At 47.5% G+C, this 27266-nt stretch overlaps 1 protein-coding gene across 1 annotated transcript in view; it reads right to left on the bottom strand.

Moving 5' to 3' along the window:
* The window catches only part of CENPK (centromere protein K), a 111476-nt gene that overhangs the window by 71660 nt on the left and 12550 nt on the right, over positions 1-27266 (bottom strand). Inside the window, exons 2-3 of the mRNA XM_075326179.1 lie at positions 18797-18823; positions 16845-16973 (exon numbers count right to left, since the gene is read on the bottom strand). Coding sequence (XP_075182294.1) covers positions 16845-16973; positions 18797-18823 — 156 coding nt within the window. The remainder of the gene's footprint in view (positions 1-16844; positions 16974-18796; positions 18824-27266) is intronic.

Below are 27266 nucleotides of genomic sequence, written 5' to 3'. Positions count from 1 at the left end.
ATCAGTAAAACTGGCAAAATTACTGCATACTGCAATGTTTTTCCGCACAGCCCTCAGGTGTAGTGATGAGCGAGCACTACCATTGGGTACTTAAGAGAAGGAAACACTGGGCACTATCCACACTCAGCGGTTAATGGCACACCATATAAATCATTTAGTCCGGTAAACCCGTCAATATACATCAAGTCCCTCCATTTGGTTAAGTACTGGCAGCAGAGAAAAGAAAAAAATATGTGGTACTCATTTCACAGAAAAAACACTTAGGAAAATACAGGAACAGGAAAATAGTAGAACGAAAGGCACTCACTCGTCCGACATGCCATGTGTACCCCCTCCCCCGTGCCTTCACTTGTAACCAGTTGATGGACTGAAAGGTTTTTTTTTTACACACTCATTCCGGTGAGGTCATCAATGACGTGGCGGTTCCGGATAGGCCGCTGGTGATGTCGCTGATGACATGGCACTCCGCTATTGGACCCTGGAGGTGCCATTGTGGTCCACCCTGGGTTTGGGGCGGACCCAGGTTATAAAAGGGGCTGGAGACAACATGGAGGTGTGCAGTCTTCTCATATGCTTGTTCTGAGCACACCTCCATGTATAGAGCCGTTTGCGGCAGAAGCCTTTGTTTGGAAGCGGTAGGTAGGGTTAGGCGAACAGGGCCCGTCACGCCAAGATTCGTGGCTCAGCACATCAGAGTCAGGCGCCGTGTTTCCCTCCTGCTGTTCCATGTTCCAGTCTTGCTGCAGCAGCCCAGTAGCATTAACTGGGCTGAGGCTGCTGCGCCACCTGTCCGGTTGTGCCCCCTACGCTCACGGACAGCGTACCAAAGGACCCCTGTGGTGTTAACAGGGAGTTCCTGGGTTGGGTGTGCGGACCCTGTTATCCTCTTCGGCTTTCCAGTTAACGCTACTGGTGTGAGCACCTGGCCTGACATGTCCTTCACACACGTGGCCAGTTGAGAGCCCTGGTGGCCAGAAACGCTAATCGGGGGACCGCTCGGTCTGACGTGTCGTACACATGTGGCTGACAGGGCGCTTTCGTGGCTGTCTTCCGGTCAACGCTACCTGGTCACCACCCGGCCTGACGTGTTCCCTGCACACGTGGTCGGTGAAGCGCCATAGGTACACTGAAACGCTAACACGGTTGTCGTCCGGTCTGACGTGTCCCTACACACGTGACTGGTTCCCAGGTCCCCTGGGTTATCTCAGAGCCACCCAGCTCTGTATTCTCCTCCTAACCTTCGGGTTGCCAGCAGCATCTTTGTCACCTGGAGCACGGTGGGCCCCGACTGGCGATTGCGATATTTACCACCTTATCCTGATCTGCCAGTCCCCCCGTAACAGGTCTCACATCCAATAAGATGGATTAGAGAGAACAATGTATCATTTTATTCAGCTTCTTATGACCTGCATGCCCGTACAGACGGCTTAGGAGGGTTGATCCTATTGACAGATTGCCAAAAAAATTCATACCTGTCTGCCTGTCACAGGTGTGTCACACTGGACAGACAGTAATGTGGTGTCTGGCTGTAGAACGTTGCAGCATTTAGCTAGACAAACTGCTGCCTTACATTCTCTCCTCTGCTTGGGGTTAATCCCTTTCCCTTTAGGACCCTGTGGATTTCCTCACCTTTCAGCTGTTAATCATCAGCACTTCCCTTTGTGTCCTTAAATACTCTCCTTGGTCTTTGCTGGTGATAGAGTTAAAAGCCTACACAGGCCTTGGATGCAAGTAGTCGGCTTGAATCCATCTGAAGAAACGTTCGTTGTGGTATCTCTCCATCCTGGAGATAAGTTGTTCATTTGCTTTCCAATGTGTGTACTCCCTGTGTCTTCTTTAGAGCTTAGTGACGTTAACTAAGGGTGGCTTTACATGCTGCGATATCCGGCCCGATATCGCTAGCATACGACCCACCCCCATCGTTTGTGCGAAACGGGCATATCGCTGCCCGTCGCGCACAAAATCCGGCACCCCCGTCACACATACTTACCTGCATAGCGACGTCGCTGTGACCGGCGTACCGCCTCCTTTCGAAGGGGGCGGTCCGTTCGGCGTCACAGCGACGTCACTAAGCGACCGCCCAATGAAAGCGGAGGGGCGGAGATGAGCGGGACATAACATCCCGCCCACCTCCTTCCTTCCGCATTGTGGCCGGAGGCAGGTAAGGAGATGATCCTCGTTCCTGCGGCGTCAAACACAGCGATGTGCACTGCCGCAGGAACGAGGAACAACTTCGCCCCTGCGACAGCAGCGATAATTGGGAGTGGACCCCCGTGTCAACGAGGAGCGATTTTGGACGTTTTTGCAACGATCCAAAATCACTCCTAGGAGTCACACGCTACGACATCGCTACAGCGGCCGGATGTGCGTCACAAAATCCGTGACCCCAACGAGATGGCTGTAGCGAAATCGTAGCGTGTAAAGCCTGCTTAAGCGCTCATCCCATCCATTCCCTACCTAAAGCCCATTCAGGGTCAGCCAGGGTCAGGTATCCTGCTCAGCACATAGGTGCAGAACCTATCTAGGGTGGTCAGGGGAGCCAGGGTCCAGCAAAAGGTTTGGTCATGAGTCACCATCTCCCCTTGCCTAGACACAGGGTTTCCCTTCCCTTCCCTGTACGCGTGGTACTTCCCCATACCTAGCGTGAGATTGCCTTACTGGATTTACGGCTGCAGAGAAAGAATGTAGATAACTTAATTTTCTCCCTGTAACCAGTGCTCTAGTAAGTCATGTAGGCATTAATTTATAGCTATTTATCTGCAGATTAGGGGTATATCTGCAGGTAAATAGCATTTCTGCACTTTCCCAAGTTTCCCTTTAAGGTAGCCCGTACCTTAAGGCCCAGTCACACTAAACAACTTACCAGCGATCCCAACAACGATACAACCTGATAGGGATCGCTGGTAAGTTGCTAGGAGGACGCTGGTGAGATGTCACACTAAGCGACGCTCCAGCGATCCCACCAGCAACCTGACCTGGCAGGGATCGCTGGAGCGTCGCTACACGTGGAAGCATGCTGCGCTTAGTAACTAAGGTAAATATTGGGTAACCAACCCGATATTTACCTTGGTTAACAGCGCACACCGCTTAGCTCTGGCTCCCTGCACACCTAGCCACAGTACATATGTGTACTCTGCTACGTGTGCAGGCAGCAGAGAGCCGGCTTCTGCGGACGCTGGTAACCACGGTAAACATCGGGTAACCAAGAAGCCCTTCCCTTGGTTACCCGATATTTACCTTCGTTACCAGCGTCCGCCGCTCTTACACTGCCAGTGCCGGCTCCCTCTTCCCTGCACTCCTAGCCACAGTACACATTGGGTTAATTACCCGATGTGTACTCCAGCTACGTGTGCAGGGAGCAGGAAGCCGGCACTGACAGCTGAGAGCGGCGGACGCTGGTAACGAAGGTAAATATCGGGTAACCAAGGAAAGGGCTTCTTGGTTACCTGATATTTACATTGGTTACCAGCGTCCGCAGAAGCCGGCTCCCTGCTCACTGCACATTCAGTTGTTGCTCTCTCGCTGTCACACACAGCGATCTGTGCTTCACAGCAGGAGAGCAACAACTAAAAAATGGTCCAGGACATTCAGCAACAACCAGCGACCTCACAGCAGGGGCCAGGTTGTTGCTGGATGTCACACACAGCAACATCGCTAGCAACATTGCTGCTACGTCACAAAAGTCGTGCCTCAGCAGCGATGTTGCTTAGTGAGACGTGGCCTTAAGCCACACTGCATGAAAATCGGACCGAGTGGAGTGCGATAAAACATCGCATTCCACTCGGACCAATATTAGCCTATGTGCCAGCACCCATGAGCAATTATTTTCTCGGCCCCAATTGGACCGAGAAAGTAATTGCAGCATGCTGCGACTGTAATGCGAGACTCTTTCTCTCGCACTCATTCAAGTCTATGGGGGAGAGAAAGATCGCAGTGCACTCACGGTACACCGGTGTACCGCGAGTGCAGTGCGAGAATGCAATAGCCGGCTATGGAGGAGAGAGGGAGATAAATCCCTCCCTCTCCTCCTCAGCACTCGCCCGCCCCTCCTCAGAGCCGGCCCATCCCCCACAGCTAAGGTCTGATCGCATGATCGGACCTCAGTCTCAGTGACACTCGCATGACACTCGGCTCCAGCTGTGCCGCCAGCGCAAGCCGAGTGTCATGCGAGGATCGCATTAGTCCCCCTGTGACCCCGGCCTAAAGAGCATGTAAAAAAACTCTCACATTTTTAATGAAATCCAACAAATTACTTTTAGCCCCAAATATATGAATTTAATTAATTGTCTGGAGCTTTAACATTGACAGCCACATCGCTAGCAACATCGCTGCTACGTCACAAAAGTTGTGCCTCAGCAGCGATGTTGCTAGTGATGTTGCTTAGTGTGACGGTACCTTTAGGCGTACTATTTTTCAATGTCAAATAAAGCAATAGCTTATAAGGGCAGTCATCAGGGGGATTGAACCACTTTTTTGAGACTTAAAGTGTGAAGAATATAAATATTGTTTGCCTGCAACCCTGTTTTTGTGCAGCTATTTATTAGAAAACCTCCTGGTTTTTGGCGCATTTCTGCAACAAACACATCTGGAAAAAAGAAATTAGCGTGAACATACCCTTATGGGACGTGAACATGTGATCACTTGTATGATACAGAATATGCAGTGAATTATTGATGCTTAGTGCAGATGATGATGTACTAATGTACTAAGATGGATAAGCTGAGGGATAGTGTTAGGCTGCCAAACCAATCCACTGAAACCCTCTAATTACATCCTAATGGGGGCGCTAATAAAGGATTCCCTATCCACTTTGGTGACACGGCCACAATAAGGATTAAAAATGCTGGGACCGGTGTGAAAACTCGCTGCTAAAGCTGCTGATGGAACAGGCTCAGCTCTTGAGACCACTACTTGCCAGATCCATACTTTTATACAGTTGATTACAGGAAAGGATAAAACTTCTTTGGTGATCTAAGAAAGTTAAGGGGTCATTGTCATGAAGTAAGGGTTAAAGAGTAGGGGGAGTAGACTACAACAGTGATTGTGCAGTAGTAAGAAGAAAAATCAAAACTGCAGCATCAGAAAAATGTCCATTAGATTAACAGGACAGAGCACAAAGCAATTATTTTGTTAATCACTTGTCCCATCTCCGGCCTTAAGGCCACGTCTCCCTAAGCAACATCGCTAGCGACATCGCTGCTGAGTCACGGTTTTTGTGACGCAACAGCGATCTTGCTAGCGATGTTGTTATGTGTGACATCCAGCAACAACCTGGTCCCTGCTGTGAGGTCGCCGGTCGTTGCTGAATGTCCTGGACCATTTTCTTCAAAGGCGATGTCCTGCTGGGCAGGATGCATCGCTGTGTTTGACACTATGTGACAGGGTCCCAATGACAGCAGAGATCGTTATACAGGTTGCTACTGCGACCAGTATCGTTACTGAGTCGCTGGTAAGATCTGACTGTGTGACATCTCACCAGCGACCTCCCAGCGACTTACCAGCAATCCTTATCAGGTCGCATCATTTTCGGGATCGCTGGTAAGTCGCTATCAATCAATGCCAGATTACTCTGGTAAGCCAACAAAAACATATGAAATCACGACCAAGGCAGGGATGGCCAACCTTTTGAGCTTGGTGTGTCAAAATTCGTAAAAAAGAAGCAGAACTTGGGTAGTGTGTCACTTCTCGAAAAATCCATACTTTTTTGTGATATTTGTAGCTATAATACCAAAAAGTTATCTGATAATGACTGCTGGGGGTAGGGAGAGAGAAGATAATGATTATCTCCTTTCCCCCTCCCCCCAGCAGTCATGCCCCCTGTAGTAATAGGCCCATCCTTGTCCCCTGTAGTAATGTGCCCATCCTTGTCCTTTATAGTAATGTGCCCATCCTTGTCTCCTGTAATAATGTGCTCATCCTTGTGCCCTGTAGTAATGTTCCCATCCTGGTTCCCTGTAGTAATGTCCCCATCCTTGTTCCCTGTAATAATGTGCCCATCCTTGTTCCCTGTAGTAATGTGCGCATCCTTGTTCCCTGTAGTAATGTGCCCATCCTTGTTCCCTGTAGTAATGTCCCCATCCTTGTTCCCTGTAGTAATGTCCCCATCCTTGTTCCCTGTAGTAATGTGGGCATCCTTGTTCCCTGTAGTAATGTGCGCATCCTTGTTCCCTGTAGTAATGTGCCCATCCTTGTTCCCTGTAGTAATGTGCCCATCCTTGTTCCCTGTAGTAATGTCCCCCATCCTTGTGCCCTGTAGTAATGTTCCCATCCTGGTTCCCTGTAGTAATGTCCCCATCCTTGTTCCCTGTAATAATGTGCCCATCCTTGTTCCCTGTAGTAATGTGCGCATCCTTGTTCCCTGTAGTAATGTGCCCATCCTTGTTCCCTGTAGTAATGTGCCCATCCTTGTTCCCTGTAGTAATGTGCCAATCCTTGTTCCCTGTAGTAATGTGCCCATCCTTGTTCCCTGTAGTAATGTGCCCCTCCTTGTTCCCTGTAGTAATGTGCCAATCCTTGTTCCCTGTAGTAATGTGCCCATCCTTGTTCCCTGTAGTAATGTGCCCATCCTTGTTCCCTGTAGTAATGTGCCCATCCTTGTTCCCTGTAGTAATGTGCCCATCCTTGTTCCCTGTAGTAATGTGCCCATCCTTGTTCCCTGTAGTAATGTGCTCATCCTTGTTCCCTGTAATAATGTGCCCATCCTTGTTCCCTGTAGTAATGTGCTCATCCTTGTTCCCTGTAGTAATGTGCCCATCCTTGTTCCCTGTAGTAATGTGCCCATCTTGTCCTTTGTACTAATGTGCCCATATATGTTCCCTGTAGTAATGTGTCCATACTTGTCCCCTGTAGTAATGTGCCCATACTTGTCCCCTGTAGTAATAAGCCCATCCTTGTCCTCTATAGTAATGTGCCCATCTTATCCACTGTAGTAATGTGCCCATACTTGTCCCCTGTAGTAATAAGCCCATCCTTGTCCTCTATAGTAATGTGCCCATCTTGTCCCCTGTAGTAATGTGCCCATACTTGTCCCTTGCAGTAATGTTCCCATCTTGTCCTCATCCTGTAGTAATTTGCCCATCTGTGTTCTCTGTAGCAATGTGCCCATCTTGTCCTCCTCCTGTAGTAATGTGCCCATCTTGTCACCCATGTATTGTGTGCATTCTTGTGCTTATCTTTGTCCACTTGTTTTAGCAATACCCCATCCTGTAGTATTGTTCCCTAATTATGCCACATTATGCCGTTTTCACACTCACATTAAAATAAAAAAAAAATACTTCTCACCTGTCCTCCGTTCCCTCTGAGTCATCTTTCCTGCTTCTTGTGGCCCGCAAGCCCCCTGACAATTGCAGCCGTATGCCAGGAGCTGCAGCCATCTGCGCTTTACTTCAGATTTTTGATTTCCGCTGCCGCACACAGGAACTCTCTGCAGAGTTTCACCAAAGGCAGATGCCGGCCAATCAGAGGCCAGCAGGTGACGTCGTTGAACAGTTTAGTCGCAGATGCAGTTCTCATTAAATCACCGGCAGCCGCGGCTTGTCTTATAGATCGGGATGTAGCCACCTGCCCCTGCCGTGCGTGTCAGCAAAAATGGCTCGGCGTGTCACTACTGACACGCGTGTCATAGGTTAGCCATCACTGTAAGGCAATCTCAGGCAGGTGCCTTAAAATTCAGGAAGGTATAGCACCTAGCTACAATGTGATTTTGCACGACAGAGGCTCATCTACCTCAAGACTCTGCTCCAGCCATCTGGCTAATTCCCTTCCCAGCATCTAATTTCTATTTACTAGCACAGTCCAATTAATTCAGGTGCTATTATACCTTCAACTCGGCTCCTGCAAGGCACCTGATAATAAACTCATCTGTGATATTCCTATGCTGCCCACAGATGCAACTCTTCTATTCCTCTGAGCATCCACACTTCTTCAGCAAGTCGCTGACTGCATATACATTTCTGTTGGTAACCATATCCATGCTGCAAGTTCCTGCCCGTAGAAACGTTTCTACAATCAACCATATCCCAGATGCAAGTTCCTGAGTGCATATTTGACATGTCTATTATCTACATCCCTCCATCAAGTTCCTGACTGCATAAGCGTATCTGCTACGAACCATATCTCTGCTAATAGTTGCTGACTGCATGTCACTGCTATCAACTGTATCCCTGCTCTAAGGGGCCCTTTGCACACTACGGCATTGCAGGTGCGATGTCAGTGGGGTCAAATCGAAAGTGACGCACTTCCGGCGTCGCTCTCGACATCGTAGTGTGTAAATCGTTTTAACTACGATTACCGAGCGCAAAAGCGTCTGTATCGTATGACCGGTGTAGTGTTGGTCATTTTCATTATTTTGGCTGCAACGACGGTAAGATGTTGTTCCTCGTTCCTGGGGCAGCACACATTGCTGTGTATGAAGTCGCAGGAGCGAGGAACATCTCCTACTTGCGTCCCGTCTGCAATGCGGAAGGAAAGAGGTGGGCGGGATGTTTACGTCCCGCTCATCTCCGCCCCTCCGCTTCAATTGGCCGCCTGCGGTAGCTGTGACGCCACACGACTCGCCCCCTTAGAAAGGAGGCGGGTCGCCCGCCAGAGCGACGTCGCAGGGCAGGTAAGTGCATGTGAAGCTGCCGTAGCGATAATATTCGCTACGGCTGCTATCACAAGATATCGCAGCTGCGACGGGGGCGGGGACTATCGCGCTCGGCATCGCAGCATCGGCTAGCGATGTCGTAGTGTGCGAAGGGCCCCTAAGTATCTGACTGCATATTTGTGTTTGCTATTAACCATAGATCTGCTGCAAGTTTCTAACTATAGATAAAAGTCTGCTATTAACCATATCACTTTCGCTAAGAATATCCCTGCTGCAAGTGCCAGACTATATATTAATCTTTGCTATTAACCTTACTATATAAACATATCTGATACTAAAAATATCCTTGTTAATATTAACCAAATCCCTGCTGCAAGTTCCTGATTGCATAAATCACTTTGCTATTAACCATATGCCAGTTGCAAGTTTCTGAATGCATATATGACTTTGTTATTAACCATAGCTCTGCTGCAAATTCCTGACAGTATATTCACCTTTGCTATTAACCTTATCCTGCTGCAAGTTCCTGACTGCATATACGTCACTGCTACTATTCATATTTTGGTCGCTATTCCACTAGATCCCTGCTGCAAGCTCTTGACTTCATATACATCTCTGCTATTTACCTTTTCACTGCTGTAAGTACCTGACTACATATACAGTTATGATCGAAAGTGTTGACATCCTTTAAATTGTTTCATAAAATAAAGTATCCTCCCAGACAATTATTGAAATTACATGTTATAAACATGTTTATTTTTTTGTGTGTATTGAAACAACACAAAAAAGAGGAAAAAAGGCAAAATTGGACATACAGGGACAAGCAAAAGGGTAACAAAAATTTGATCTTTTGACTTTCAGGCTCTATAGCTCACCATACACTTCACATGTAAGCATGAGACTACCTTAATTATAAAAAAAAACCAAAAAAAAAAACCAACAACAAACAAACAAATAATCAGCTCATCGTAGGTGCTGTTAATCTCCACATGCTGATGGTAGATGTCCGGACTGTGTAATAGATGAACGAATCCACATGACTGGTGTCCATGGAATGCAAAAAGGAAAAGAAAGTATTGCATCCAGCACCAATAGTAAAACTCTCATTTATATCCAAATTTTTAAAAAATTAGTGAGATAAAAAATAAAGCACGAACGCATTTCAGATAAAGTCCTTCGTCGTGTATATATACAGTGCCTACAAGTAGTATTCAACCCCCTGCAGATTTAGCAGGTTTGATAAGATGCAAATAAGTTAGAGCCTGCAAACTTCAAACAAGAGCAGGATTTATTAACAGATGCATAAATCTTACAAACCAACAAGTTATGTTGCTCAGTTAAATTTTAATAAATTTTCAACATAAAAGTGTGGGTCAATTATTATTCAACCCCTAGGTTTAATATATTGTGGAATAACCCTTGTTTGCAATTACAGCTAATAATCGTCTTTTATAAGACCTGATCAGGCCGGCACAGGTCTCTGGAGTTATCTTGGCCCACTCCTCCATGCAGATCTTCTCCAAGTTATCTAGGTTCTTTCCGTGTCTCATGTGGACTTTAATCTTGAGCTCCTTCCACAAGTTTTCAATTGGGTTAAGGTCAGGAGACTGACTAGGCCCATGCAACACCTTGATTTTTTCCCTCTTGAACCAGGCCTTGGTTTTCTTGGCTGTGTGCTTTGGGTCGTTGTCTTGTTGGAAGATGAAATGATGACCCATCTTAAGGTCCTTGATGGAGGAGCGGAGGTTCTTGGCCAAAATCTCCAGGTAGGCCGTGCTATCCATCTTCCCATGGATGCGGACCAGATGGCCAGGCCCCACAGCATGATGCTGCCACCACCATGCTTGACTGTAGGGATGGTATTCTTGGGGTCGTATGCAGTGCCATCCAGTCTCCAAACGTCACGTGTGTGGTTGGCACCAAAGATCTCGATCTTGGTCTCATCAGACCAGAGAACCTTGAACCAGTCTGTCTCAGAGTCCTCCAAGTGATCATGAGCAAACTGTAGACGAGCCTTGACATGACGCTTTGAAAGTAAAGGTACCTTACGGGCTCGTCTGGAACGGAGACCATTGCGGTGGAGTACGTTACCTATGGTATTGACTGAAACCAATGTCCCCACTGCCATGAGATCTTCCCGGAGCTCCTTGTTGTCCTTGGGTTAGCCTTGACTCTTCAGACAAGCCTGGCCTCGGCACGGGTGGAAACTTTCAAAGGCTGTCCAGGCCGTGGAAGGCTAACAGTAGTTCCATAAGCCTTCCACTTCCGGATGATGCTCCCAACAGTGGAGACAGGTAGGCCCAACTCCTTGGAAAGGGTTTTGTACCCCTTGCCAGCCTTGTGACCCTCCACGATCTTGTCTCTGATGGCCTTGGAATGCTCCTTTGTCTTTCCCATGTTGACCAAGTATGAGTGCTGTTCACAAGTTTGGGGAGGGTCTTAATTAGTCAGAAAAGGCTGGAAAAAGAGATAATGAATCCAAAACATGTGAAGCTCATTGTTCTTTGTGCCTGAAATACTTCTTAATACTTTAGGGGAACCAAACAGAATTCTGGTGGTTTGAGGGGTTGAATAATAAATGACCCTCTGAATAAACTTTTCACAATTTAAAAAAGAAAAAAAAAAAAAAAAGAAATAACATTCTTTTTTGCTGCAGTGCATTTCACACTTCCAGGCTGATCTACAGTCCAAAAGTCACAATGCCAAGTTAATTCCGAATGTGTAAACCTGCTAAATCTGCAGGGGGTTAAATACTACTTGTAGGCACTGTAAGACTAAGGACTTTGTCAGAAATGCGTTAGTGCTTTTTTTTATCACACTATTTTTAATTTTTTTTAATAAACACGAGTTTTACTATTGGTGCCGGATACAATATTTCCTTTTCCTACCTTAATTTTATAGACAATCATCTTGGTTTTTTCATACATAAATTTGACTTGCAACTATCTATCATATGATTAGTTCTGCAGATTCTTGTCAAGTCACTACATTGTTACTGTTTTACTCCTAAAAACCAAATTTTATATTTTTATTATTTTGTTAGTATTTTGTAAGTCCACCTTTGACTTTCTTCCTGAATCCTTCTGGGCTTCTGATCAGATTCATGCATGTCAAAAACAAAATCTGAGCAAAGGTCTCTTCCCAATATTAGTGCATACTGGTCGACTCACTTGGGTATCACACATCTTATTCTTCAACTCTACCCACAGGTGATCGATTGGGTTGAGGGTCTGGGGACTGTAGGGGCCTACCAGCTCCTCTACTTCATTGTCATTGAATCATTTCTTCGCCAATCTCAACGTATGCTTTGGGTCATTGTCCTGCTGGAACACTATGTTGGCCTTTTCATACCCTAAGAACTTGAGTGTACGAAGTAACTCATCTTGTAAGATATTCACATAAGTTCTCGCTCTTGTATCCTTCTTCTAGATACTAGGATGCTGCGGAGACCACCATCGATCCTGATCAAGAAACTGATGCCTTTTGAAACAACCCCATATCCTCAGGCTCCCTCCACCAAACTTGACAGTCCCTTCTATTTGTTGATCTGTAAGCCCTTTTTCACTTGTTTCTTCTAGTCTCATTTGCACCCATCAGGAGTCTAGTCTATTGACTTGTCTCATTGATTCAAATCACCCATTTCTAATCTTCTACTGTCCACTTTTCTTACTCTTTTGGCAAACATGAGAAGATGCTTCTTATGAGGACATTGAAGTCAAAGCTTCTCGCCTTTTTTCGGGCCACCATTCCAAACTTGTGTAATGGGCATCGTTCTGTGTTTGCATGGATGTCTGTGATCTCACTATTACAAAGCATACAAGCCGCCTCCACTGCTGTGTTTGTTGACTTAAAATTGATAGACCTTGTGATGAGCCGACCTGTTGACTTCAGTATTTTGCCTGGGCGTCCACCTCTTGGCTTTTGAATGGACGGACTTCATTCGTATTCTTTCTACTGTCATGGCACTCACAGGATGCAATTTGGCAATTTTCTTGGCCTAGAGACGACTATTGATTAGCTGGGATTAGCTGGATGATGCTGTTTCTCTTGTTTTGGGAAATCTTCATGGCTGTTTCTCGATTCGAACCAGTGACCTTTCGCTTGGGAATCAACCTAATAAAAGACTGAGTTATTAGGGAATGTGATATCAGATTGTAGTTTATAGCATACAGGAAGAAAATGGTTTTTCAAACAACAGGAGCAAAACAGTAACAATGCAGGGATTTTACAAGAAGCTGCATAACTAATCATATGCTAAATAGTTGCAAGTCAAATGTATGCATGAGACAGACACGTCACTGTAATTTCACACAAACCTTGAAAAATGGACTGGAAAAAATTGTTGGCACCCTCAACTTAATATTTGGTCGCACACCCTTTGGAATGTATAACTACGATCAATCGCTTCCTATAACTGTCAACAAGCTTCTTGCACTTCTCAACTGGAATTTTGCCCGACTCTTCTTTTACAAACTGCTCCAGGTCTCTCATATTTGAAGGCGCTTTCTCCCAACACCAATTTTAGGATCTCTCCGCAGGTATTCAATAGGATTTAGATCCAAACTCTTTGCAGGAAACTTCAGAACTCTCCAGCGCTTTGTTTCCATCCATTTCTGGGGGCTTCTTGGAGTATGTTTGGGATCGATGTCCTGCTGGAAGACCCCTGACCTAACATGCAAACCCAGTGAGTCCAGAGCTTTAAGAATTCCCAGAATGCCATCGGTCTTGACCAGTTTCAGAGTGTGGGGAAAAAAAGGAGGATAGTTAGGAAGAGATGGAGCACAGAGAACTTTGTCAAAGAAATTACCAAAGTGTCTACCGCAAAGGAGATAGCTAACAAAGTTGGGAGCGTGTGATTGAGAGAAGAAGTAAAGAGTTCCAAGTCAATGCTGACCCAACAAAAGGCAGAACTGGCTACAGTCTTCTGGCAGAAAAGCCTATTCTCTAGGAGCTTCTCATCCAAGAAAGTCTATGGCCCAGTTTTCCATGCCAGGTATGTGAATTTCAGAGTATTAAAATGTATAGCTACATCCTGTGTATAATTCTGTCAATTTCCTTCTTGGCTGAGGGTCTCCTAATGCCCCCCTGACAGTGCAGGTAGGCCACTGTAGTCATTCTGTCCATCTGCATTCAAAGATGGTGGTCCCTGAGAAGGGATGACCTTAGGCTCTAAGGTATGATTGACTCAAAGGTTCATATGGAAGTGGGACTTCACCAGAGACCCTGAGGGGAGTGATGGTTGAACACTGCCCCTCCAGCCTGAAAGACCGGCTTCGTTCATCACCATCTGTCATTTCACTGATATCTCTGTCTGCAATCCTGTGACCGAAATAAAGTGCATGTTAGTGGAATTGCCGGTGGTGAGTGCCGCTTTTCTTGCGCTCCTCTGAATTTTCATGATTTTTCAAAAGTATTAAGTTGAGCATTGCAAGATATGGCTATAATAACCTGGATATTTTTTGTTTGATACAATATCCTTGCAATTGGGTGTGGTGATGGTGCTGGAAATTTTTTCCTTTGGTTCTTGATCAGCAGCTCGAACCCACATCTACAGACTGGCAGTGGGAAGTGGTTGGACGTTAGATATTTTTCCCACACATTTCATCCCCTTCCGGTTTTGATAAGGTAAAGCTTTCCATTGGATTTTCTCTGTGTGTATCACTCCTCTATTCATATGCAATAAAAATCCATTTACTGTGCAACATAGCTTTCCACCACCGCGTTTCAGATGCTTCATGTATTCCTAATCCAGGACTAAGAATGCCTGCAATGCTCGAAACACCATACTGGTGTATAAATGGATCTTAATTGCATGGACAGCACGGTGGCTCAGTGGTTAGCACTGCAGTCTTGCAGTGCTGGTGTTCTGGGTTCAAATCCCACCAAGGACACTATCTGCAAGGAGTTTGTATGTTCTCCCCGTGTTTGCGTGGGTTTCCTCCGGGTTCTCTGGTTTCCTCCCACACTCCAAAGACATACAGATAGGGAATTCAGATTGTGAGCCCCAATGGGGACAGTATTTCCAATGTATGTAAAGCGCTGTGGAATTAATAGAGCTATATAAGTGAATAAATATTATAATTATAATATTATTTGAAGAAAGGTGTGATTTTTACATTACTGGATCAGCTGGACAATACTTACCTTTCCTCAGTTCTGATTAACACCCAGCAATGGTGAAGTCTCAGGCTCTCCAGGAACAAGAAAAGTAGTTGGATGATCTGATGTTTTCTACATATTTCTAAAGAGCTTCTCTGTTTTAGAAAAATAAAGCTTAAAGGGGTATTTCCTTCAAGTGACGGCACATCACCAAGTTATACCAGCACTTTTTGATCTTGGGGGGTTGAACCTCTGGACCCTGTTTGATCTGGATAATAAGCATTTCCAAGCTGAGTCAGTACCATAGCCTTTTCACATTTTTCCCAACATATCGGTGCTCTAAACATTTGTTGTGTCGGGAACTAAAACCATACACAGTGGAACCTTGGTTTACGAGAACAATCTGTTCTGGGAGTGTGCTTGTAAACCAAGTTATTCGTCTAGCAAAGCAAGATTTCCCATAGGAAATCATTGCAATGCAGATAATTCACTCCACAACTTGTTCAATGTCCAATCCTGGTCCCCTATTGTGCCATTCCACACACGTACAAACACACACACACACATATTATGCTCACCTTACCTTCCGTTCCCTCACCGTCCTCCTGGTTCTTGTAGTTCGCCGGTATAGGATGTGTATCGGGTAACCATCGCAACCGATGGTGGACCTTCCGCTGCCAGCGCTCTGATGTCAAAGGCAGGAGCCGCTTGCCTCTGATTGGTCTGCGCTCTGCCTTTGAGTAGCGGCTGACAGCGGAAGTTTCTCCATCGTCGCGATGGTTACCAGATACACATACTCTACCGGCGAACTACAAGAACCGGGAGGCCGGCGATGGAACGGAAGGTAAGGTGAGCATAATATGTGTGTGTGTGTGTGTGTGTGTGTGTGTTTGTGCGTGTTTGTGCGTGTTTGTGCAGACTGCAAGAGCAGGTCAGAGCGTGGTGGAGGTACGGAACCGGAAGTGTGTGCGGTGAGCAAAGCTTGCTCATACACTTAGTTAGAAATTTACAGCAAGCTTTGCTCGTATAGCGAAATGCTCGCAAACCAGTTTACTCGTAAACCGAGGTTCCACTGTACATCTATAGGGACAACAGCATTTATCCTGCACAGATGATGGTTGCTGAAGGGAAATCCAACCTCACAGATGCTTTTATTCTAAGGAAAGATAAGCTGCTGCCATAGATCTCGATCTATGTCTTACACCCCATTGAGAATACATAGATACATACATACATCTTTCAAAAATCTTTTAAGGAAGGAAGCAAATCCATGTACATACATGTCAGATGAAAGTAATACAATAACAGAGGAGATGCGCAAATATAGTCCACCCCTTCCCCAATGGGAAGGGGCGACGATAGCATTCTCGCAGTGAGAATACATATGTTGAGGAGAGCCATAAAATGAAATACTTAATTAACCTCTGGACATAGAGCATTGTGGGAAATATGTCGATTTGCCTTACATAATTCAGGTTTCAGATCATATACATGACACAGATATAAAGGTGGCTGTCATTGCCTGTTTCTCCACACCTTGCCTGGAATGCAAGGAATGTCCAGGTGTAAGAAGATACCATATAAGAGAAGATCAACCCAAAGATCAGATGACATTACAGACCAGACCATCCAGCATGGATCCACCAGATGACGTCCCTCCCATCACCTTCGCCATGGATCCATCCAATGATGTCATAGACCCGCCTACAATGACGCCTACCAATCAGCTCATGGACTAATACATTGTTCGACCCACTGACCAATGAACACATCCGGACATGCCCCTTTGCAAGGTTATATCAGAGCAAGCTCAGTTGTAATAAAGCAGAGCATGGGCTGACTTCTGTCGAGGAAAGATGAATATCCGACTGTGTCTGATCTCATTTTTCAAGCATGCACTCGACCCACACCAATTAGGCCAGGCAGTAGGCAACTAGTGATCTCTGGTTAAGAGTTCACCTTAACACATACATCTTTGATAGAACCCATTTTCCATGCATATTGGGGGAATTAAGAAGAATTGCAGCTGCCCAAACAAGAGACCTCCACATAGGATGTATGTCAAGTGTAGCATACAAGAAGAGAGTTCTCTATCTCATGTGGATAATACGAGCACCAGACACTGGGGTGGTCACCATACAGGTTTATATTGACATACCTGCACAATTTGAGCCCGTATTTCATCACACTGTTGCTGCAATTCCTCACTACCTCGCATGGTAGGCGCCAGCAAGTCGGGGGGGAGGTCATGCTGGTACACAGACATGTGTCGTGCAAGACGTTCAGTCTGAAAATGAAAAGAACATTTTTTTGGCAAATATTGCAATCAGTCATTTAGATGTAGAGGACAAAAACATATTAAAAATATCATATCCAATAGTAGATATCAATCTAACTCTTATTTTACAATGTGTCTTCTGTACATCAGTGGATTACTGCGCTGTGTCTATGATGGAGGCTGGAGCGCAGCATCTAATTAGATAAAAGGGTCTTCATTTCCTCTATCAATCCCCTCTGGCCCCTGCTGGTGATGGCACGGGCACAGCTTCCGACCCACGCCTCATTGCTCGGCAAGGCGCAGTCAGGTCAATGGTAAAGTTCTTCTAATGCTGTTTTCATGTGCATTTTGGGTTACATTGCAGAAATGCAAAGACAAACAAGATTCAAGAGGTCCGTCACTGTATGTGGTATGGTTTAGAGACTTCCTTGTATTATTCAGAGTAGGTTGTACCCCCCCCAGACTAAAATTTCTAAAAAACAGAACACAGCCCTGTTCACCTTGGTGTAACCAATTATTTAGTATGTACAGATTTTTTTTTTTAACGGGATGCATTTTTATTATTATTATTATTATTTTCCCATCCCTGGCTTACTCAAATTTTCTGTCTTTTTTATAGACACAGGCAGCAACAGATTGGCTACAGATAGGGGGAGGAGGTGATCTATAACATCCCCCTTGGGAGTGGTGGCTCCTGTGTTATCCGCTGTATGTAGAGGTGTTACCTATTGTTTAATCCTGTCTGTGATGATAATAACTGCTGAAAAGTCTTCGGTACAGAACAGGAATGGTAAGAGTAGTATTAAAGGGTTTTTATCATTCAACGTGTTAGAGAATACAATCTGTTTTGTTCTTATAGAAACCATCTTGTCTTATAACTGAATGATGTTATAGGGCTCAGCTAACACTGATGGGCGGGGAAGTTTCACATTTCTATACACACCCCTTTGGCTCTTATTGGTGCATAGTTCTGAGAAGTTATTTCTTTGTTTGGGATACTATATAAACTGGTCACATGATGTAATAAAGCAGAAACTTTCAGAACACCACAAGGCATGTGTGCTGCAATGATTTCCCGAGCGCTTATAAAAAAAATATTACTAATTTGGAGTTCCAATGGCATAGAAAGAGTGTATTTTGCTCACAAATGTATCAGCTATCCAATAGGTAGGTGGTAGCTTGCTAATTAGTGTGGGTTCAAATGCTGGGACTGTCACTGATCCCAAAAGGGGGCTCTATAAAGCACCGTGTCAATGGGACAGTGGCCAGGAAGGAGCAGCACCACTCCATTAATTCTCTATGGGCCTGTCGGAAAAAGCTGAGCACTGCAGTAAGTGATCTCCAGCAGTCTCTCAGAGAATGAATGGAGCGGTGGTGCGCACATCCGGCCACCACCCCATTCACATGAGCCTCTGTATAGCCCTGTTCTTAGGATTGATGGACATCCCACTGGTCAGACCTCACTGATCAGATTCACAGCTAAAGATGGCGGCCGCTGTGAGAAATCCGAAACATTATGGTATATATAAAAAAAAAACAAATGGTGAAAATGCAAATTACAAAATAAAGGTTAAAACATCAACAATGTTTTTTAAAATTCATTTTACATAAAAACCTCATTTAAACTACAGGTACATCTCTGACACCAGATTCCCTTTAATGATGAGTGCACTGACTTGTCATGGATGTGCTGAGCATAGTGCAGCAGATGATGTGCTTTTCTACCCATCAGGGACATCTGATGAAAAACATAACCGTGACACCAATGTGAACAGATCCATAAGTATAAACAGTGTGTTTGTGTTGCAACATTTCTTTTTTACATTGCTTACCTCTTTCAGGAGTTCATCCAGGCTGTCCTGCAAACCGGAAAAAATAAATAAAATCAATATGAGTAAGGTATTGGAAATCAGCCCTGGTCCTATCATTTTCTGTCTACATCCACCTGTATATCTCCATGGAAAAAACTACAAACAAAGCTTGTGTAGACTGATCCTAACTTCATCCCCCATTCCTTCTGTTGCCTTCCTTTTCTTGGTGTAGACATGTATGTCTACATAAAAGCTGGGGCCACCAAAACGAAAGGTAGCAGACGGGACCTGGAACTATTAAAGGAGTTGTCCGGTCTAAATTCACAAGTCTGCAGTCACCCAATGTGTCGTACTATATGACTGCAGATTAATCAGTGTGTGCATAAAAGCTGAGTAAGATTCTGGGATCCAGACAAATTCTTGCATCTTTCATCCAGCCACTGACATTTCTGGATTGTGAGTCATGGGGAAAAGCAAAAGAATTGTCAACGGATCTATGGGAAAAGATAGTTGAACTGTATAAAACAGGAAAGGAATACAGGAAGATATCCACGGAATTGATCCTGCCAGTCAACAGTGTTTAAACTGTCAACCAAAAAATTGAGTTTTCAAACAACATTTGTTATGCTGAATCAAATTAGTATTTTTATTTATCAGTTCATCACTTTAAAGTTTATGATACAATATTAGTAGAAAAATACATTTTATTTATATAATGCTGGTCAGACATATTTATAATTAAAAAACACCCTACCCCATAAAACCAAAGAAACACAGACTGGTGCAGTGTGGTATAATAGAAAAATTCATCAAAGCAAACTTTTAGCGCAGTTGTCCAGACCGATGGGTATACAGAAAGTTGAAAGTGTGACATCTACCACAGAATTAATGACATAAAGTGCTAGTGCAGCATTACAGCATGGGAAAAGGACAGCCGATTTTATATTGAATATACAGATATACACCATAAACGTTATATTTGGAGAAGTGTCAACAAGTCTTATGATGAAAGGAACACCATTCCTACTGTAAAGCACGGAGGTGGATTGCTGATGATGTGGGGACGTGTGAGCTACAAAGGCACAGGAAATTTGGTTAAAGTTGAAAGAAAGATGAATGCAGCACATTATGAGCAAATACTGGAGGCAAATTTGCACTCATCAGCCTGGAAGCTGTGCATGGGACGTACTTGGACGTTCCAACATGACAGCGATCCAAAACACAAGGCCAAGTAGACCTGTCATTGGCTACAGCCAGGGCCGTATTTACCATTAGGCACCCGTGGTCCGGTGCCTAGGGCGGCAGATTGTGAGGGGCGGCACCTTCTGGCAGCAAAAAAAAAAAAAAAAAAAAAAATTTTTTTTTTTTTTTTTTTTTTTTACATTTTTTTTTTTTGTGGCCGCCGAGCACAGGAAGCTGATTGACCCCGGAACTGCCGGCGCCTGCACTTCCGGGGTCACAGGCGCGCGCCAATCAGCTTCTTCCTCTGTGCTGCGTCCACTGCTGTGTGGACGTCACATGCAGAGCTCACAGCAGGACGCCGCGGAGGACGTGATGGAAGCCGGTGTCAGAAGAGGATACTCACGTGAGCCAGGAAGATGGCGGCGGGCACTGGAGCAGGTAAGTGGATTCATAAGGAGCGTGGGAGTGTCTCTAATGCAGACCGGAGATCTGCGCATGCGGGGGGGGGGGGGAGGCGGCAAAGGCAGATACTGGAGGGAGGCAGAGGCTGAGACTGGGGGGAGGCTGGAGGGAGGCAGAGGCTGAGACTGGGGGGAGGCTGGAGGGAGGCAGAGGCTGAGACTGGAGGGAGGCAGTGGCTGAGACTGGGGGGAGGCTGGAGGGAGGCAGAGGCTGAGACTGGAGAGAGGCAGAGGCTGAGACTGGGGGGAGGCTGGAGGGAGGCAGAGGCTGAGACTGGAGGGAGGCAGAGGCTGAGACTGTGGGGAGGCTGGAGGGAGGCAGAGGCTGAGACTGGGGGAGGCTGGATGGAGGCAGAGGCAGAGACTGGGGGGAGGCTGGAGGGAGGCAGAGACTGGGGGAGGCTGGAGGGAGGCAGAGGCTGAGACTGGGGGGAGGCTGGAGAGAGGCAGAGGCTGAGACTGGGGGGAGGCAGAGGCAGACTGGGGGGAGGCTGGAGGGAGGCAGAGGCTGAGACTGGGGGGAGGCTGGAGGGAGGCAGAGACTGGGGGGAGGCTGGAGGGAGGCAGAGGCTGAGACTGGGGGGAGGCTGGAGGGAGGCAGAGGCAGAGACTGGGGGGAGGCTGGAGGGAGGCAGAGGCAGAGACTGGAGGGAGGCAGAGGCTGAGACTGGAGGGAGGCAGAGGCTGAGACTGGGGGGAGACTGGAGGGAGGCAGAGGCTGAGACTGTGGGGAGGCTGGAGGGAGGCAGAGGCTGAGACTGCGGGAGGCTGGAGGGAGGCAGAGGCAGAGACTGGGGGGAGGCTGGAGGGAGGCAGAGGCAGAGACTGGGGGGAGGCTGGAGGGAGGCAGAGGCTGAGACTGGGGGGAGGCTGGAGAGAGGCAGAGGCTGAGACTGGGGGGAGGCTGGAGGGAGGCAGAGGCTGAGACTGGGGGGAGGCTGGAGGGAGGCAGAGGCTGAGACTGTGGGGAGGCTGGAGGGAGGCAGAGGCTGAGACTGCGGGAGGCTGGAGGGAGGCAGAGGCTGAGACTGGGGGGAGGCTGGAGAGAGGCAGAGGCTGAGACTGGGGGGAGGCTGGAGGGAGGCAGAGGCTGAGACTGGGGGGAGGCTGGAGGGAGGCAGAGGCTGAGACTGGGGGGAGGCTGGAGGGAGGCAGAGGCTGAGACTGGGGGGAGGCTGGAGGGAGGCAGAGGCAGAGACTGGAGGGAGGCAGAGGCTGAGACTGGGGGGAGACTGGAGGGAGGCTGAGACTGTGGGGAGGCTGGAGGGAGGCAGAGGCTGAGACTGGGGGGAGGCTGGAGGGAGGCAGAGGCAGAGACTGGGGGGAGGCTGGAGGGAGGCAGAGGCAGAGACTGGGGGGAGGCTGGAGGGAGGCAGAGGCTGAGACTGGGGGGAGGCTGGAGAGAGGCAGAGGCTGAGACTGGGGGGAGGCTGGAGGGAGGCAGAGGAAGAGACTGGGGGGAGGCTGGAGGGAGGCAGAGACTGGGGGGAGGCTGGAGGGAGGAAGAGGCAGAGACTGGGGGGAGGCTGGAGGGAGGCAGAGGCAGAGACTGGGGGGAGGCTGGAGGGAGGCAGAGACTGGGGGGAGGCTGGAGGGAGGCAGAGGCTGATACTGGGGGGAGGTTGGAGGGAGGCAGAGGCTGAGACTGGAGGGAGGCAGAGGCTGAGACTGTGGGGAGGCTGGAGGGAGGCAGAGGCTGAGACTGGGGGAGGCTGGAGGGAGGCTGAGACTGGAGGGAGGCTGAGGCTGAGACTGGGGGGAGGCTGGAGGGAGGCAGAGGCAGAGACTGGGGGGAGGCTGGAGGGAGGCAGAGGCAGAGACTGGGGGGAGGCTGGAGGGAGGCTGAGGCTGAGACTGGAGGGAGGCTGAGGCTGAGACTGGAGGAGGCTGAGGCTGAGACTGGAGGGAGGCTGAGGCGGAGACTGGAGGGAGGCTGAGGCGGAGACTGGGGCAGGCTGAGGCTGGGGGGAGGCAAAGGCTGAGACTGGGGAAGAGAGGCTGATGCTGAGGGAAGATAGAGGCTGATGCTGGGGGAGAGAGGCTGATGTTGGGGGAGTGGGAGAGAGGGGCTAATGCTAGAGACAGAGGACAAGGGATGAGGGATAGTGCAATGACAAAATCGATTGGGTGGGGGGAGTGTAAGGACTCAGAATAAGAGGGGGCAGCATTGGGAGCTCATTGTGAAGAAGGGGCAGCATGTGTGGGATCAGTATGGAGTGGAGCAATGTAGGGGAGTCAATATCAAGAGTGAGGTAGTGTGTGTGGGGGGGGGTCTCAGCATAAGCGTTAGTGTGGTGGTCTTAGCATGAGTGGGGCAACATGAAGGTCTCATTATGGAAAAGAGGAAGGCAGCATTAGGAGCTCATGGAGAGGGACAGCATGCATGGGACATTGTGAGAAGGGGGCAGCATGCATGGGACACTGAGGAGGGGGCAGCATGCATGAGACATTGTGAGGAGGGGGCAGCATGCATGGGACATTGTGAGAAGGGGGCAGCATGCATGGGACACTGAGGAGGGGGCAGCATGCATGAGACATTGTGAGGAGGGAGCAGCATGCATGGGACATTGTGAGGAAGGAGCAGCATGAATGGGACATTGTGAGGAGGGAGCATCAAGCATGAGACATTGTGCGGAGGGAGCAGCATGCATGGGACATTGTGAGGAGGGAGCAGCATGCATGGGACATTGTGAGGCGGGAGCAGCATACATGAGACATTGTGAGGAGGGGGCAGCATGCATGAGACATTGTGAGGAGGGAGCAGCATTCATGGGACATTGTGAGGAGGGAGCAGCATGCATGGGACATTGTGAGGAGGGGCAGCATGCATGGGACATTGTGAGGAGGGAGCAGCATGCATGGGACATTGTGAAGAGGGGGCAGCATGCATGGGACATTGTGAGGAGAGAGAAGCATGCATGGGACATTGTGAGGAGGGGGCAGCATGCATGGGACATTGTGAGGAGGGGGCAGCATGCATGGGACATTGTGAGGAGGGGGCAGCATGCATGGGACATTGTGAGGAGGGGGCAGCATGCAAGGGACATTGTGAGGAGGGGGCAGCATGCAAGGGACATTGTGAGGAGGGAGCAGCATGCATGGGACATTGTGAGGAGGGGGCAGCATGCATGGGACATTGTGAGGAGGGGGCAGCATTCATGGGACATTGTGAGGAGGGGGCAGCATGCATGGGACATTGTGAGGAGGGGGCAGCAAGCATGGGACATTGTGAGGAGGGAGCAGCATGCATGGGACATTGTGACGAGGGAGAAGCATGCATGGGACATTGTGAGGAGGGGGGCAGCATGCATGGGACATTGTGAGGAGGGAGCAGCATGCATGGGACATTGTGAGGAAGGAGCAGCATGCATGGGACATTGTGAGGAGGGAGCATCAAGCATGAGACATTGTGCGGAGGGAGCAGCATGCATGGGACATTGTGAGGAGGGAGCAGCATGCATGGGACATTGTGAGGCGGGAGCAGCATACATGAGACATTGTGAGGAGGGGGCAGCATGCATGAGACATTGTGAGGAGGGAGCAGCATTCATGGGACATTGTGAGGAGGGAGCAGCATGCATGGGACATTGTGAGGAGGGGCAGCATGCATGGGACATTGTGAGGAGGGAGCAGCATGCATGGGACATTGTGAAGAGGGGGCAGCATGCATGGGACATTGTGAGGAGAGAGCAGCATGCATGGGACATTGTGAGGAGGGGGCAGCATGCATGGGACATTGTGATGAGGGGGCAGCATGCATGGGACATTGTGAGGAGGGGGCAGCATGCATGGGACATTGTGAGGAGGGGGCAGCATGCATGGGACATTGTGAGGAGGGGGCAGCATGCAAGGGACATTGTGAGGAGGGAGCAGCATGCATGGGACATTGTGAGGAGGGGGCAGCATGCATGGGACATTGTGAGGAGGGGGCAGCATTCATGGGACATTGTGAGGAGGGGGCAGCATTCATGGGACATTGTGAGGAGGGGGCAGCATGCATGGGACATTGTGAGGAGGGGGCAGCAAGCATGGGACATTGTGAGGAGGGAGCAGCATGCATGGGACATTGTGACGAGGGAGCAGCATGCATGGGACATTGTGAGGAGGGGGCAGCATGCATGGGACATTGTGAGGAGGGGGCAGCATGCATGGGACATTGTGAGGAGGGGGCAGCATGCATGGGACATTGTCCTCACATCATGCTGCTCCCTCCTCACAATGTACAGATCATATTTCATAATCGAGGAAGATGTGGTGCATATACAGTAGTTTATAAGGGAGGGCAGTGTGGTGTTTATTAGGGGCAGTGTCACAGTCACAGTATATAAGTGGGGACGGTGTGGTGGGAATATTTTATACTCATGCTATGTTTTGATGTGCCTGTGGTGATTCCCATGGGGGGGGGGGGGGGTTCGTTTCTTATTGATACTTTTTAAAGTGTGCTACAGAGTAGATCTGCCTTAAACAGATGTCGTGTGCGAAAACTCAGTTTTACGTTGTCACTAAGGGGCGCGACCACTTAAAGTGCCTAGGGCAGCATGAAGGCAAAATACAGCCCTGGCTACAGCAGAACAAAGTGAAGGTTCTGGAGTGGCCATGTCAGTCTCCTGACCTCAATATCATTGAGCCACTCTGGGGAGAACTGAAGCGTGCAGATCAGGCAAGAAAGCCCCGAATTTACAGGAACTGGAGGCTTTTTGCCAAGAAGAATGGGCAGCTTTACCATCTGAGAAAATAAAGAGCCTCATTAACAACTACTACAAAAGACTTCAAGCTGTCATTGATGTTAGAGGGGGCAATACACGGTATTAAGAACTGGGGTATGTGAACTTTTTATCAGGGTGATTTGGATAAAGTAGTTTGATAATAAATGGTTTCACCCAACCACTAACCATGAGTACGAAAAAAGATTTTGTGTTATCATTCATATTCTCTGAAAAAAGGCTAAGAAAGCAAAAAATCTGCCGGGGTATATAAATTTATGATGAGCACAATTATAAGTCTGGAGCTACATGGAGTGACACTGCAGACTCATGGGTTTAGACTGGACAAACCCTTTAAAGGGAATTTGTCACCAGGTTTTTGCTCCCCCACCTGAGAGCAGCATAATGTGGAGACAGACCCTGATTCCAGCGATGTGTCACTTACTGAGCTGTTTGCTTCATTTTGATAAAATATTTTCTCTGCTGCAGATCTAGCAGTTATACAGAGCTCATGAATATGCTGGACTACTTGCAGCATGCCAAGTAGTCCTCATGATAATTTACTGCTAATTAATCAGTGTTTTCATCAAAACTACACTAAGCAGCCCAGTAAGTGACACATCGCTGGAATCAGGATCTCTGCCCCTATGTTATGTGGCTCTAAAATTAGGTGGAAACAACTTTGTGACAGATTCCCTTTAAATAATAGGTAACTATCAATTTACCAACGTTTTTATGTATTACAGGAGCTGCAAAGTGCTGACCATTCAGATCGTGCTGTCAGTTGCTCACCCTGATATTTATATATCCCATTACCAATGTGTGCTAGTCCGGCACCCGTCAGCAATGCAATCTCGGGGGCCGATGTGTTGTGTCTGCAGCCGGGGACCCTCTGAGGGTCCTACTATGGACTTCATAGGAGGAGCGATCTTCATATATATTTTAATAATGGGGATTCCCCCATGAAGAAGCGGGATATGTAATTAGTGAAATACGCATCGGGGTCTCTTTACTACATGCCTGTCCATCACTGAACCTTGGAAGTGGTAGGTTGTCTGCTGAACATAACATACTATAACCATGTTCTGTGTATGTTACTCTTCATCACTGCAGCTAGACTTGTACACCTACACTGGAGATCAAAATTAGAGAACAATGTATGATTAGTTGCTTTTTTCAGAAATAATGTAATCTACATTGATGAACAGTTTTCTGTTTTTCTGTAAGGGGTACACCATGCCACTAAAACAGTGTTTTACAAGAAATCCAAAGTTTATCAACATAAAACCTTTATTTTGCCCAAAACGTGATGATCATAATTAGAGAACAGCAATGACTGTAGCACAGAGAAAGATTATAAGTGCATTTTCTGCAGATAACAACAGTCACCAATCAGTAGGACGTGTACAGGCCTTTACTTTGAATGGCTTCAGCAGATCTGCGGCCACAGGACATCACTAGTCTCTCACACTGCTCTGGTGGGATTTTGCTCCACTCGTCTTCCAGTCTCTTCCACAGTTCTTTGACTGTTGTGGGTTTCTTGGCCATAACTTTGTCACCAAGGATTTTCCAGAGGTTTTCTATTGGGTTTAGATCAGGACTCTGGGCTGGCCATTTCATTGTTTCAGTGTTTTCTGTTTCAAGGAACTGCTTTACCCATTTTGCTGTGTGACAGGGGGCATTGTCCTGCATGAAAATTCGTGGCTGATTGAGTGATGAATGCAAGTAAGGAACCACGCGTTGTTGAAGAAGGTTCTGATACACACTTGCATTCACTCTGCCATGTAGCTGTATGAGAGGTCCAACTCCTGCTGCAGAAAACATTCCCCAAACCATGACACTTCCTCCACCACCTTTCACTGACTTCCTAACACACTTTGGGTTAAGTCTTACCTCACTTTGTCAATGAACATAATGTTTCCCATCAGACCCAAAGAAATTAAACTTGCTTTCATCACTAATATGAACTGTGGAGCACTTCTCCTCTGTCCACACAACATGCTGCCCACCAAAGGTGAGTCTAGCCTTTTGAATCTTTTTGCTAATGAGAGGTTTGGTCACTGCAGAGTGGGCTTTCAGTCCAAATGCTCTTAAACATTGTGATACTGTATAACGAGACAGATCCTTACCCTGAACTGAACTGGC

Source organism: Anomaloglossus baeobatrachus, chromosome 1 (assembly GCF_048569485.1).
Source record: "Anomaloglossus baeobatrachus isolate aAnoBae1 chromosome 1, aAnoBae1.hap1, whole genome shotgun sequence".
Lineage (NCBI taxonomy): Eukaryota > Metazoa > Chordata > Amphibia > Anura > Aromobatidae > Anomaloglossus > Anomaloglossus baeobatrachus.
Note: the sequence above shows the minus strand (reverse complement) of the source record. Positions and strands in the feature narration are given on the sequence as shown.